Below are 14,399 nucleotides of genomic sequence, written 5' to 3'. Positions count from 1 at the left end.
TCAAAGGTGAACCCAAAAAGAACTCTGCAGATTATTTCTACAGTTTCCAAATCAGCAAATGCATTTAACTGGAAGCCTAAATGGTGCAGTTCACAGCCATTATGCACCCAGACAGGTATGGTACGCAGTTATTTTTAAATGGGCCATTTATACACGCTGCTTTCTAGTTTGCACACGTATCTGCCATGATTTTGCACACAGAACAAACCACTACATAATTCTGAAGTATTAAAATTGTGTTGTGAATACCACTCACTAATCAAAACTCTCCTAAATTGGTCAAAAGGGAATCACAGATTGCAGCTGTTATTATTAGAAATCTCTAGCCTGAATGCTATTGCCTTCAAATATTGAATGTGGAAATGAAGGTACATTTTTCATAAAAAGCATATCATAAATTAAGAGGTGAAGAAACTCTTTTCATCAAATATTTTGAGAGATGTTTCCCAGCCAGTCTGTTTTTTATTGTAAGTGATCATAAATAGTATCTTCCACTTGTTGGGCACAGGAGATCTCTCAAAGGCAGCCTTTGACCTCTGTCTGAAAATCTCCTAGACTGGAAAACAGTATGATTCAAGAACGGACTGCATGGAGCTTTCATGGCACACAGATTCTCATAATTATGTCCCGCAGAAATGGAGGTGAGTTGCAGTACAGCAAATACACTGGAACACTCTTACAAGGTTACTATTTCTGACACACTATCTATAGCTGTAAGAAACAGCCTCTGTTTGAAAAGCTTTACCATGCAAGGTAACCAAGCTAACATCTCCTGCTAGCATAAGCACACTTTGAAGACATCAGCCTGTGAGAACAGAACAAGCCAAGAGAAATTTAGGATAATGCAAGTGTTAAACCCCAGTTTTGATAATGCTTATGACAAACTTCAACCCATCCTTAGTAGTCCAGTTTTCAATTCATAGCTGTGGTGCAGCTAACAGGAAATTATCTGAATAGAGAGGGCATCAACCCCCATGGACACAGCTGACCGAGCTGGCTCTCCAGCCACCCTGCTGCAGCAGCTGAAGCATGGCAGACTCTTAGGGTTCATTTGCCCAGAAGACTAAGGTGAAACTAATAAAGCCTCCAAACAGTTCACTGGGCTGAAAACAAAGCTTCCTGTGCAGAAGGATTACGTAAACATGGATGTTTCCTGCTTAGAGGAGTCTCAAAGGTAGGGACAACTGCGCACGTGTACTCCTGATCAAAGAGCACAGCAGAAACCTTCCAGTACAGGAAAAAAACTTTGCTCCCCAACTCCAAGGACCCCGAGAGCATTCCCCCTCCTGTAGATTTGGCTGGCAGGGCTTACACCATCTACTTATTTCAATATATTTATGTGAATTATAAGTATTTATTCAACCATTAAAAAAACAAAGCGACATTAACCACCCAAAGCAGCGATCAAAAGTGTCAAAAAATCTTGAAAGCAATGAGTGGCATATTGCAGCTCTTTCATTGAGTCCATCCAAATTATGTTTTAACAGAGCTAGAGAATGCAGGGGGGTCTGGGTTTTGGGTTTTTTGTTGTGTTTTTTCTTTTCTATTCACCTGCATCATGACTGCTCATTCCCCTTGTGCCATTTTTGAAGACCAAGAGATCATTAAACAAGAGCAGCCTATGTCTACCCTGAAATTTCAAATGAATGGAAATAACCTTATGAGCACACTCACCGTGGTAACACCTTGACTGCAGCTCACACCCGACCTAGTTTAAGATTAGCCAGCTCAGATAATACTATCAGGGTAGCTATGGCAGTACCAAGCCCTACACATAATAATCACCCACACGTTTAACCTTCCAGGCCCACATGAATTGAACTAACCTTAATAATACAGCAGTAAGAAGGAAGATCTCTCATTCCTTCATTACATTGAGGAAGCTGAGAGCTCTTAAGCTCTTCATATCCATCCAAGTATTTAATAAGGATCTATGGTGATTGGGATTTCTAGGGAGGTTCAGAAAGAACAGTCTTATCTGAAAAAAGAATGAAACCAGCTGCCACCAGGAGCTTTGTGTCCCATCTTTCAGCACCATGTCAGAGTAGGACAGTTGTGACTTCTTATGGTGTTATTCACCTTTGTAGCAACACATTTTCTCTGTTCCAACGTTCCTGTGCATTCACTGGTCATGGGGAGACAGCTCCCAGGGGTGACTGCTCCACCTCTTTGCCTTTCTCTACCTTTACGTGGGGCTGCTGTGGAGCTTCACTATCGTCTTGACAGGCACTGTCACGAACCCCTCTGTCTGTGTTCCTCCTCATTCTCCCAGAAAGCCCTTCTTTGAGAGAAAAGCCAAGATTAAACAGGGGTTTGTATTCAGGTTTTGAAAAATGGACCCACTTCCACTGTCCCCTCATTCTAACCTCATCTGCTCATCACTTCATAAATATCAATCTGCAGATCTTTGAATATGTCAGGATTTATATCCACGCTGTCCCATGAGATTTAATGCCTCCTGAATGTCCATTCATCCTTATGCATCCCCTGGGGACAAAATCAGAGTCAGAGCAGTATGAGAAGATTGACAGACAACCATTTTACAAAATTATTTTCAAGAACAAAATGTCTGCAAACACCTTTCAGACTTAAAACCAAAACCAACACCAGTTCATGTTTTCTACAGTTCTGACAGGCCAAATATATTTTTATATATATAAATGCACACATATATTACATATTTATATATTAATATTGTGTTTATTTTCATGTTGTATAAATATATATATAGTTTAAATAATTATTTATACATCTAATTATGTATCAATATGTTAAATATATATACATTATTTAAAGGCCACAGTTTAAAAAGCCTGCCATCTGCATTGAAAAAGACAGAAGAATAATATTTTACAGAAAGCAGCCTTTGACTCTCGAAAGCTAGGATGGCCTTCTGGGAACTTTCTTCTTGGTCTTAGCAAATTTCAGAAGTTTAACTTTGTTCCTTCTCTATTAAAGAGAAAAAGAAAAATATTTTCTTGGACAATAGGTTGTCTGTCTTAGTAACAGTGTAAGTATGCATATCCTCAAAAATACCATTTTCTTCCAGATAGTCCAATCTTCCAGCTTAACAGGTACTACAAAAAAGAGAAATCCCCTTTGTTTTCCATTTCTTTGGATGGACTTTGCCTGTATCAAAACTAGCTCCTTTTCTGCAGTACCGCTACCTCACCACATATTCCCTGTCCAGTATTTGTGCACCATTATTCCTCTTTAGCCATAGAATATTGTTCCTTTCCTTAAAAGTGTTCTCTCGCATCAGATTCAAGCATTATCTGTACCATTTCACGGCATGATTTTATTCCTATGCATTTATCTTGCTCCTTTATAACTGCAACCTTCTCTAATTTCTGCTTCCATACCTTTCGTGTTCACTAGTCACATCTGTTTAACACCCTTCCTTCCTCTAATTCTAGGCCCATTAACTATCCAAACAATTTCTGTGAGGAACTGACAGTCACAGACACAAAATCTCAACCCAGATCTTACCAATCAAGTTTATTCAGGTCTCCTTTCAGCAAAAACATGGTTTGCATTTTTGCTCCCTGCATTCTAAGCACCACCAGCTACAGTATTGCATGCTCTCATCCAAACGGCTTGCAATTTCATATTCCAATTAACCAGAAGTGGACCTGCAATGACTTTGCCTCACCTGACTTTCTCTGCATTAAAAGATCAGTAAATTCTTCAGCTGCCCTGCTCGCAAAATGCAGGTGCATATTTTTTTCTCTGCCAGTAACCTGGGTTGTTTGCAGCCCCTGCAATAACAGCCCATATGTTAGGCCCATATTATTACCCAGTCTGTTTCTTGCGCTAGCATAGAAATTGAGAGGCATAGTCTGCGTACCACCAGGCTAGCTTGAAATCTACAGTAGAGTCCTCATTATGTTTACACGCTGACCTCCAAAAAAAAAAAAAGTCTTTCTTTTGTGAGAAGTAGATTCTAGCCTTATCCTTGGAAGGATGTTCTAAGAAAGAAGAACTCCCACTCCTGAAGGACACGCACATTCCTGCGAATGGACATTCGACTAGACAGACTACAAGATGACTGGGTGCTCAGGCAGGCACATTAAGTAGTGATGATACAACAGCAAATAAGTTTTTGGCCTTTATTTGAAGGCGTTTAACAGTTACAGTACGAATTGTCATTGCAAACCAGGAATTCTTAAAAAATTGAACAATAGAAGTTTAAAAAACATCCACAAGTCCACCTGCAAGTAAGACATGTTGGTACAGAAAGGAGATGTGAGCTTTTGCTTCTTCCATTCTGTCCATTTTCAAATATCTGATAAAACTAAGATACTAAGAAAGGTTGGATGCTATCGGAATTGTTCGGCAGGTGATCATTTAACATTTAACAGCATATACTGTACCAGTGTAACAGAGTAGCTATGTTAAGTCTATGGGTTTGAGTTGGGCTTATTGTTATTTTCTTCCCAAAATGACATTAAAAAACAGATTATGCCAAGATATCTATAATGTAGTCATAAGTTGACTACATGCCTTTGTCCCCATTCTATTTATAACTCATCTTGGTGGCAAAGTAGTGATGTAAGCAACTGAAAATCTTAGCAGCATTTGACTTACAAGACTGCAGTTTCTAGTTTTATAATGCACATCCACACATTCAAGTCTCACAAGGCGCACTAGCAGTATTTCTGACTCATCATTCTCTTAGCATAAAAGGATATTTGCTTGCTTTGCTAACAGAGATCAAAATCAACGTAACACAACCCATTTGATGACCTGGGTGCTTCACAGTTCCACACATGCAAAAGGGACTTCAAGCAACCGGGTCCCAGTGCGCAACTGGACTGCAGACAACCAAGAAGCCCTTTTCAAACTCAGCCACATACTATTGCCATCTTTTGCTTTGAGTTGCTGGAATAATGGAGTATTTAGAGTTGAAAAAAAAATATATGCTTCCAACCTCAAAGCAAGCAAGTAACGGTAAAGAAGATTTTATGTGCATCAAAACCCCCGTTCTAGGTCTGCACTTCTGTAGTCCAACACCAGTAGGCAATGCCAGCAATGCCTGTTCTTTCAAATAAGGTATCTATGGAGCACCTTGGGGGCAGGGAGGGTGTTCTCCAGCATGATAGAGAAGCCCTGCCGGGAGCACTTCCAATTTCAAGGTTAGATACATCCCATAAGCACTTCTCTGAAGATGCTGGTCTGTGCACACATCTGTGACAGTAACATTTAAGCTCATCTGTGAAACACTTCAAATGAAACAACTCAGCTAAGTTTACAGTCAATCTGCTCAGAGACTGGTGACAGATGCAGTTAACATCTTATTTGTTTATAACTAATAACCAGTGTTTTAGCAGTTTTAAAACATTTTAAACACACTTAAAGTCATGCGACAGCATTCCTGTTACACAGCCCCATTCTCACACCATTAGAAGGAAGAAGCCAACAATACACTCACATTTCATCAACTTGGGGAGGGAATAAAAAAAATAAACTTTTTTTTAAAAACACCACAAAACCAACAAAACCCAAACCCAAAACTCAAGCAATGGTTTCCCCCAGCACGCTCCAAGGAAAGTTTCAACATTACTGCTTTTCAAGTTAGCAATGACTATTACTAGGACTACAGAATGAAAGCTGATATTCCAGGTCCTGCAAGCTTCATCATGAAAACTATCACAAACTTTAGCTTTGCCTAATCATATCTGAAAGCATGAGAGACTCCAGCAGACATGACACTCTTGAAATACAGAACTTTATTTAGAAACTGCTTAAAATAGAAAAACCCTGTCAAGAAAAATCCAAGTCAAATATGGTTTCTCAGTAAAATGGAGTTTTAGGGCAACAAAAGTCTAAAAGGCCACAAGAGAAATAGCACCACTGCAATTTTAAACAATGGCTAGATACTTGCTTTTTTGGCATTCACTGAATTTGGGTTTTTCTCTGAATTTCACAAAGATTCATGCACTACACAACAATTACCATAAAATGCTCTCCTACACACATTTTAGGACAAGCTACCACCAGAAACAAATGAATACAAGCACAACAGGACTGATCAATCTCAGTAGTGAAGGGGGATCAGAAGTCTTGCAGGATCTTGCCAAACACAACAGTAATGAGGGGCATGATAGCAAAAAAGGACAGTTAAGGAAAGTACTTTAAATATTAATATTTAAGTTAGTCTCAGTACTGTATTTTCTGCAATAACATTAGCTCTGTTAGCCAGCATCTTTTAGTTTTTACCCCAGCAGACTAATGAACTGGCAAGTATTATTATTAGATATGCCCTGGTTTGAAAGGGGGAGTAAAAAAAAAAAAAGAAAAAAGACAGAAAAATCATCATCATGTGTTCAATTCACTTTCAATCTAAGATAGTTGTACAGTACAAGTACTGTTACAACTATCGGATTTGATCAGCATTCCTTGGGATGGGAAAGAGAAAAGAACAAATGAGAGACTAAAAAGTTTACCAACAAAAACAAAAAGAAACAGGACAAACAGAAAGAAGAGCCAGGAAGGAAAATTACTTCTGAAGAGCATTTTAGGCAGTAAGACTGGAGGCCTTTTGCTTTTTTCTGTTGTTTTGTTTTTCTTACAGAAAACACAGTACATTTTGGCAAAGTCATTAGCCACAATGCCGTACAAAAAGGCTTTAGCACTCTTCAAGGTAATTTATGTGTCTCAGCTGTTCATACTCCCTCTAATCTTGTGACAGGCAACATTAAGGCCTATTTCATCGAGAACTAATCACTTAGTAAGCAGCTTTACATAGGAATGGAGTTTTGTTTTAATAGCCCCTTTTGAGCACTTGCTGACAAAGTGAGATTGCCATGCAAGGCCTCTCAGACAGCAGTGAATGGAGTTAAACAAGCGTCTACCCCAATATGAAGCACATAAAATCTCCCGTCACATTACTTCAATTTGGCATATGGAAGCATATTTTAAATACTCTTAAGGCATTTTATTATAATTTCTGTGCTGCAATTTCACATTAACTCAATCTTTCTGTGAGTCAGAGTCTTCAATTTCTCTAATACACACCAACTTTGATGCAAAAAGAGTCTTCCCACAAATCAGTGTTTTACCAGCAAATCATTCTGCAACAAGTTCCAAATATTCAGCCTCTTGCTCCCTAAATATACCACCTAGATGTGAATACTGCTCTGCTACAAAGTGAGAAAGAGCTCCTAACTCAAACCCACTGTAAAAAGTGAAACTTCTGCAAAGTGCACTTTAAGAAGAGGTACTTTTTTTGCTTATGAAAAGAAACCAGTGAGTCCTCTAAGAATAAAGTGGAGTATTTTACAGTTAAGCACATGATCTGGGGCAAAGAATCCTGATGTTGCTGCTCTGCTGGTACAGTATGTGGTCTGTTAATACTCTTCTTGTTCCTCCTGTGGTGCTCCTTCGTCAGGTATCACAAAGCCTTCCTGAAGGGGAATAAAACAAGTGCTTTAATGAAAATCTGATGTCAAATCAGTTCCTGGCTACTCTGTATGCTCTTATTATTTCCCTTTTACTTAGGATATACACCCTTAAGTGTACATTTACAGTGTCAAGATATGTCACCAGAAGAGTTATTTTCCTCATCTTTGATGTATCTGTTACGTACTCTGTATGAAAGTCTAACCTTGTTTGCTGCCTGACTATAATTAATGTTATCTGTGCCTTTATTACAGGAAAAAGCTAGGCCATAAACCTAAAGAAAAAAAAAAAGTAGAAATAGAGGAAGCCCTGAAAAGCAAACCAGCTTCCAGCTACAGGAGGAGGGAGGAACTATGCAATACAATTTAAACCAGATTACTTACATCTGTGGCATAAAGAATTTCCACAATCCTCTGCAACACTGGATCATTCTCCCCTTCATTCTCCTGGCAGATCAATTCGATGTTCCTCAATTTGCCAAAGTAGAAGTCTCTCTCCTTCTCCAGGTCTTCAACAGTAAGTTTCAATACATTGATCTGTCAAAGGGCATCAATATTAATTTATCCACCACAGACAGAATTCAGTAGTATCTATTCAAAAGGCAGGGTCCCCAAAGCTCTCAGAGGGTGTTAATATGCAAAACACTTCAGAAGTAACCAAGACGGAGGTGCAGAATTGGGAGGAGGAAAAGGTCTAGTTCCCAAATTGTAATATTACTGCCACAACACCTAGTCCAACACACGCAAAACCACTTGGAAATTCTACAGGCTTATTAAATGAAATAGGTAAAGCACTAACTGCCTGCAGTTTTTCTTTGCTAACACATTCTTTCAAGACAACTCTCACACTGATGGCAGTTTTAGTTGTATTACATTCAGTATTTTCAGTGAAGTAGCAGCTGCTCATAGCTCAGTTGGAATGCCGTGATAGCTGCAACACAGCTGTGGAAATACAATGCTATGTGTGATATGGCACATACTAGGTTTAAATGTCTCGGCACTCATGTTCTGCAGAAGGGGTTTCGCTCCTATCAGGAGAGCAAGACCATTATAATTAAGGTTTCCAATTAAATGATTTTAAATGAGCTTACTAGATTCAGATCATTTTCTTCCATCTGCCTGACCCAGTCATTTCATGCTATTAAAAAAAAAATCTGCACATAAATCTATACAGCACAGGTCAGTATGCAGGACCATTTTGGTCAACACACCTGTTCAATCAATCCTGCTGACTCATCATCTCCTGCAGCCTTTTTGACCATTCCAGTACCAGTTTTTGGAGTTGCTGCAGTCCTCTGCGTAACAATGGGCCTCTGTGGGGCTGCAAGATTAATTCAGTGTTAGTTCCTCTCAGAACACCTTTCTTCCTCCTATAAGGTACTAACCCCCTTCCAAACATGCTTAGGTCTGTAACAGTTTGAAGATACGGTCCTTCCTTCTTGACACCATATGACGTCCCTTTTTTTTTTTTTTTGGCATGTGTTGGCACAAATCCTTGCCATTTTCTCTTTTAGAGAAGATTGTTCTTTCTGTAGCTTCCAGAAAACTAGGTACTACAGGATGACTCAAGTGTTTGAAGCCTAGCGTCTCCAAAACAAGATGCAAAATACTGTAACTTCATACACTGATTTCAAATAGCAACCCAGTCTTATTTTCCCCAGAGTTTTTAATGATCTAGATAATCTTTTAACTATTTTCTCTACCTGCGCTGCTAGAACTGAGGGATTTCTTGGGTTTGTTCACAACTGGAGCAACAAGGTTTGGTGCTACTGTCTCTTGGCCTTGTCGAGCTGCAACAGGATCATACTCCTTCCCATCATAGTTTGCATCAAAAAATTTTTTGAACCACTGAACAAATTCAAAGTTGTCCTGAAATTTTCCTTTCACTAGTTTGTCCACAGGGATTATCTGGAGGGGGAAAAAAAAAAGTCAAACTCGTATTAAGGGTAAAGAACCTCTCTCTCTCTTTTTATATGAAGTTTTAAAATTAGTGCATTCAGAAGATATGCAAATGTAAGTCTTTGTCCCACCTAGAGAAAACCCTTCTTGAACATAACTGTATGTCAAACAGTAGGATGTTTGCTAACGATTGGAATTTAAAACAACTAATGTTTTCACTGTAAGGGTCCAAATAATTTTCAATAATTCTGCAGCAAGGTTTCTGCTACACCAAGTTTCAACACAACACTTCGTTCAGTAAATGTGAAGCTGGCTCATCCAGTGCTAGGTTTCATGAATCTGAACTGCTGACCAATTTCAGACTGCTAACACACAGAACTCCTACGAGATCTAAACATCACCTTTTTAGTAGATTACAATTACAGTTTCTCTGGAATGAGGAATATAACTGAAGATTACTAAAAAGATGCAGGAAACTGTGAAGTCTTGTCTGTAGGTCACGAGCTGAGAGGTCATTACCTGGCAGGGGCCAGGAGCCACTACCATTACATGACCACTCAGCATTTGAAAGCATGGCTGGCTGTCCTTTTCTGGACATTCTGCACAAGCTACTTCCCCCATGGAGAAGACCTATTCAATATGCGTTGAAGCTGCTAGCCAACACAGAATGAGGCACCCTCTTAATGACAGAAAACAACTTTAACACAGAAATGTTCTGCACCATACCAAACATGTTGTCAGTATCTATTACCTAGATAAATCACCCTTCCATAAGCAGAACTATCATTCGATCTGAAAAAGTTTTTTCACAGATGTCATTTTCACTAGCTTAAAGTTACATATGCTTGTAAAGAGGAATTTGAAATCCTTAGGACTAACACACCAGTAGGTTATGGGAACATACCTGGTACAAAGATGGTTCAAACGGGAAAGAAGTAAACCTTACCTAACAGAAATTTCAATATTAGTCTGTGCTACATAGGATGCACAGAGTTAAAATGGAAAAATTCATCCAGTCAGTAAGAACTAGAAAGCTAACCTTAGCTGGAATAAAGCAGATATTGTCCTAAATCGAGCAAGGACCCCAACGCCAAACAAAACCAAAACTTTTGATATTTACAAGCCAAAAGCAAACTCTGTTCCCAGATCTATTCGGCTCTAAATTTGAAAGTACATTCCATCTACAGAGAATCACAATCCAGCTTACTTTGTCAACACCCATTCTTTTAAAACCTGCTTGTAGAACCTTGAAGTTCTGAATGTACTCATGTTCCAATTTTGCTTGAAACTTCACTTTCTTGAGTGCTACAGAACCTGGGAAGAGCATATCCATAAATTGACAGTATGCAGCACCTGCCAAAAAAAAGAATACAGATCCTAGGATGAATCAAGTCAGCTCACTACCCTGCGTAAGGTACTTTATAGTCAGATCAGCAAACTGACCTGATGAATTCCTCAGCTACACAATCCCTTAAAGGCAACAAAAGCAAGAAAACAGGAACCTTCAGTCTCCTGTTCTGACAGCATGGTCATAAATAAGCTTGAGTGAGCTGCAGAACCAAACGTTTGGTCTCATGACTTGAACTCTTATGGACAAGAGCAATACTGCCTCCATAACCCCCAGAGAAAAAAAATCCAATGAGTAATTTGACTTTCTTCATGGATATCTGAAGCACAAATCTGAGACATTTCATGTGTCTAACACATATGTAAGCTACTCTTATCAACCCTAACAGAACTAAACTAGAAAATTATTCTAAAAGTTATATTTAATCGTTATTAAAATAGTGACACACTTACTTACTACAAACAGAACCTATACACAACGCAAGGTGCCCTAAAGGTAAGAGGCCAAATTAAACTGGATTATATTTAAATCATGCCTTAATCAAAGAATTGAAATGAGACAGTGTTTTCTTCTATTAATTTTAAATCCTTCATGTCCTTCAATTCAGCTCTTACTGTAGAAAGAGCAAAAAGAGGGATTCAGTTCAGCCACAAAGACTCGACAACCACCTCCAAAAAAATTAGCTTTTTCAGAACATACACACCCATCCATTAAAAGAAAATACATTTTTAAACTGTATTCTCACTCTGCAGTGATGATATGCAACTGTGTGCCACTGAAATTACAAGTGCAACATTCTAAGCATTATTCCCCCCACCAGTATCAACAAAGCATAATGGGAACCTTAACCCAAAGCCTTAAACAGCTACATGACAAGCTTTTGTGAGGTATCTGAAAGCCAAGAAGTCATACCTCATGGTGTTGCCCTAAACTAGTCTATTCATCTCAACCACAGGTGACAAAGTCCTATACTGTTCCCCTTCTACCAAAGTATTTTGCAGGTCTCTGGGGTTCCCACTTTCACCTGCTACTAGAAGACTGTGGCTTATCCACTGGTGCAAATTAAAAAAAATAATAATCTTGCTGTTTGATCTCCACTGTCTTTCAGTTCACTTGCTAAAGAATTCCAATGCCCAGCTCAGAAAATAGATGGCTTGCTAGAAATCAGGGGTTTGCTAACTATTGGTAGTTTGAGCAATAAAGATGACCACAAAAGAGAAGATCACAGCATAAGCCAAACATCATCTGTGCATTTATGCAACCAGAAACTGCTGCTGCCACTACTGTCCTTGCCAAAGGTAGCAAAGCAGCTTGGAAACTCCTGTTTTCACATGACTATGACAGACAGTGGAAACCACTTCCACACCTGCAGAGGCATGAAGTATTTTTGCAGACACAGGAAAGGGACATTACTCAGCACATGCCACATCAACAGCTCTCAGTCTTTTCCTGAAAACAGGTGAGCTGAAATTCTGCAGAGCCAGTATTAATTATCCTCACTTATCAGAGACAGAGCTGTCATAGCATTCAAGACACACACCAATTCTAAGCAAAACTTCTCAGCTGTATAAATCAATACTGCATATGTCAGCTTTTTTAATCCGTCTATCTGAAAGTGGACAAAACTTACATTTCCCTTACTCCTGTGGTTGTAGAACTTTGGTTCCTTCATCCATACAGTTTTCCTCCACCATCTCACCAGACAAAAGCCACCACAAATACCTGTCAGATGTCTACTGTAAGTACCCTGCTTCTCTGTGATCTTTGTCAATGTTTCTCCCACGGACTCAGCCAGAGGCTGTACGGACATTCCCAGACTTATTTTAAATTTATTCCTTCTTTTATTCTGTATCTCTCATTCCGTGAGCAACACCTTATCTCAAACTCACTGTATGAGCAGTGCTTCCACTTTTCACTAAGTCCCTTTCACCTAACTGTTGCAGTACCCAAATCACCACCTTTTACCTACGCTGCATTTTCAGCCTTGGGGGTTTTTTTTTCAGCTCCTACTCCATAGACTATTATATTTTATTCGTTTCTACAAGCCTCCTCCCACACACATGCTCCTCCCTATGATGACACTTGACTCCATTTCAGTACCACAGTCACTTCCCCTTTTCTGCCTACAACTCTATCCAAGATTCTGCTTTGCCAAAGTCAGCTCAAGCCAAAGTAAGCTAGGGTAACACAGGCTGACATGCTTCTTCACCATAAGGAGTTGTAAAGTCCTGAGGTTGAAGCCAAGAGTCACCAGTATGCCTTCCTCACACTGCTCCTTCTGCCCAATCGGTATCTTCAGGCACCTCCCAAATGTCCTAACTAGTTCTCTTCCGTAAGAGATCACATTTGTTTATGCTAGTTATTTTATTTGTAAGACTTTAATCCCCATTCTGCCTTACTGCATCTACACTGAGGTGATTCCGAATACGCCTTTTCATTACACTTACATCATTAACAATGATTTCAATAAAATTCTAACCATAACCGGATTATAACACTGACTGTAATAACACTGACCATGAATCTGTTCATACCAGCAATTAAGGCAACTGTATGGCTGCAGAGGGCCAGCACAGACGGTTCACACAGTGCGGCTGCACCTCCACAGAACCAGGATGCACATGGAACCTGGAATTCCCCTCACTCTGAGCCCCCTTACCTGAGCACAGCTGTTCAATCTTTGTCAGCGTCAGCTGCAGAGACTCATTGATCCACGCGAGCATGTCATGTCGACTCAAGTTATCGCTAGTCACTGAAGTAGAATACACATTAACTGCCATTTTCTGAAAGACAGAACCAAAGGTGTAAATACCACAAAAACTAATGCTGCGTGTTTTCATTGCTGCTGTTAAGACACGGTCACTAGGCTGCGGTGGAAGAGCTTCCTTTTGAGCCTTCATGACACAACAGCCAAGCATAACGTGAAGCACAGGAAACGCGATGAAGCTGCCTGCTGCTCACAGCTGGGAGGCCGGACCTCATTTCATCACAACTGTACAGGACAGGGTTTCGTGCTTTCTGAAGAAAAATTAACACCAAGGCACTCACATGGAAACTTTGATGAAAGGAATCACAGCTGCGGCACGTTATTCATCCCTCTCATCCGCGGCAGGAATACTTCCTGGTCGACCACGGTATCTCTCCAGGGAGAAATACCAAGCAGCCCGTCCCCGCCCAGCCCCGCCGGCACAAAGCGGAGCCGCCGCGCTCGCTGCCCGGCCGCGGAGCCCCGGTGCAGCTGCCGCCGGGCAGGGCCGGCCGCGCCGCACGCCCCCGCCGCGGGTGGGGCCGGGGGCCGTGGCCCGTGTCCCACTTCTCCCCCACCACCGCCGCCGCGCCTTCCCCCCACCCGCCACAGCGGGAGGCCCGTTCCGCCCCGCCCCGCTGCTCCGCCGCCGCCACCTCCCGCCGCGGCCCCGCGGCACCCCGCGCCCGCCGAGGGGCGCGCCCGGGGCAGGCGCGGCCCGGCCCTGCAGGCCTCACGCCGCTCCCCTCACAGCCCGCCGCCCGCCCGCCCGCCGCTCCCCGGGTCCGGGCCCGGGCCCGCAGTCCCGTCCCGTCCCGTCCCGCCCCGCCCCGCCCGCCGCCGCGGCGGCCCGGCCCGTTACCTGCCCCGCTCTCGCCCCGTCTCCTCCGCGTTCAAACCGGCCCCGCCCGCCTGCCCGGGACCACGTCACTCGCACGCTACGCGCTCACGTCACACCGGCGGCAGCGAGCGCCGCTCCCCGGCTCGAGAGGGAGCCAGCCGCGCG

General features: G+C 41.5%; 1 protein-coding gene across 3 annotated transcripts; it reads right to left on the bottom strand.

The window, feature by feature from the left end:
• Window positions 1-5,709: 5,709 nt before the first annotated feature.
• MAPRE1 (microtubule associated protein RP/EB family member 1) lies at window positions 5,710-14,375 on the bottom strand. 3 transcript variants are annotated; one of them, XM_064465585.1, is made up of 7 exons: window positions 14,256-14,375; window positions 13,307-13,430; window positions 10,507-10,652; window positions 9,104-9,308; window positions 8,612-8,721; window positions 7,785-7,937; window positions 5,710-7,406 (listed from the first exon to the last, which is right to left on the bottom strand). In XM_064465585.1, exons 2-7 carry the CDS (start codon window positions 13,425-13,427, stop codon window positions 7,350-7,352), a joined length of 792 nt encoding a protein of 263 aa, XP_064321655.1. In that variant the 5' UTR covers window positions 13,428-13,430; window positions 14,256-14,375; the 3' UTR covers window positions 5,710-7,349. The 3 variants fall into 3 exon arrangements, with proteins under 3 accessions (XP_064321655.1, XP_064321657.1, XP_064321656.1); XM_064465587.1 differs by having other exon boundaries at window positions 14,260-14,322; XM_064465586.1 differs by lacking the exon at window positions 14,256-14,375 and adding an exon at window positions 13,696-13,923.
• Between the last annotated feature and the right edge of the window lie 24 nt (window positions 14,376-14,399).

Source organism: Phalacrocorax carbo, chromosome 14 (assembly GCF_963921805.1).
Source record: "Phalacrocorax carbo chromosome 14, bPhaCar2.1, whole genome shotgun sequence".
NCBI classification, from domain to species: domain Eukaryota; kingdom Metazoa; phylum Chordata; class Aves; order Suliformes; family Phalacrocoracidae; genus Phalacrocorax; species Phalacrocorax carbo.
The sequence above is the reverse complement of the archived record's forward strand: the minus strand, read 5'-3'. Positions and strand labels throughout refer to the sequence as shown.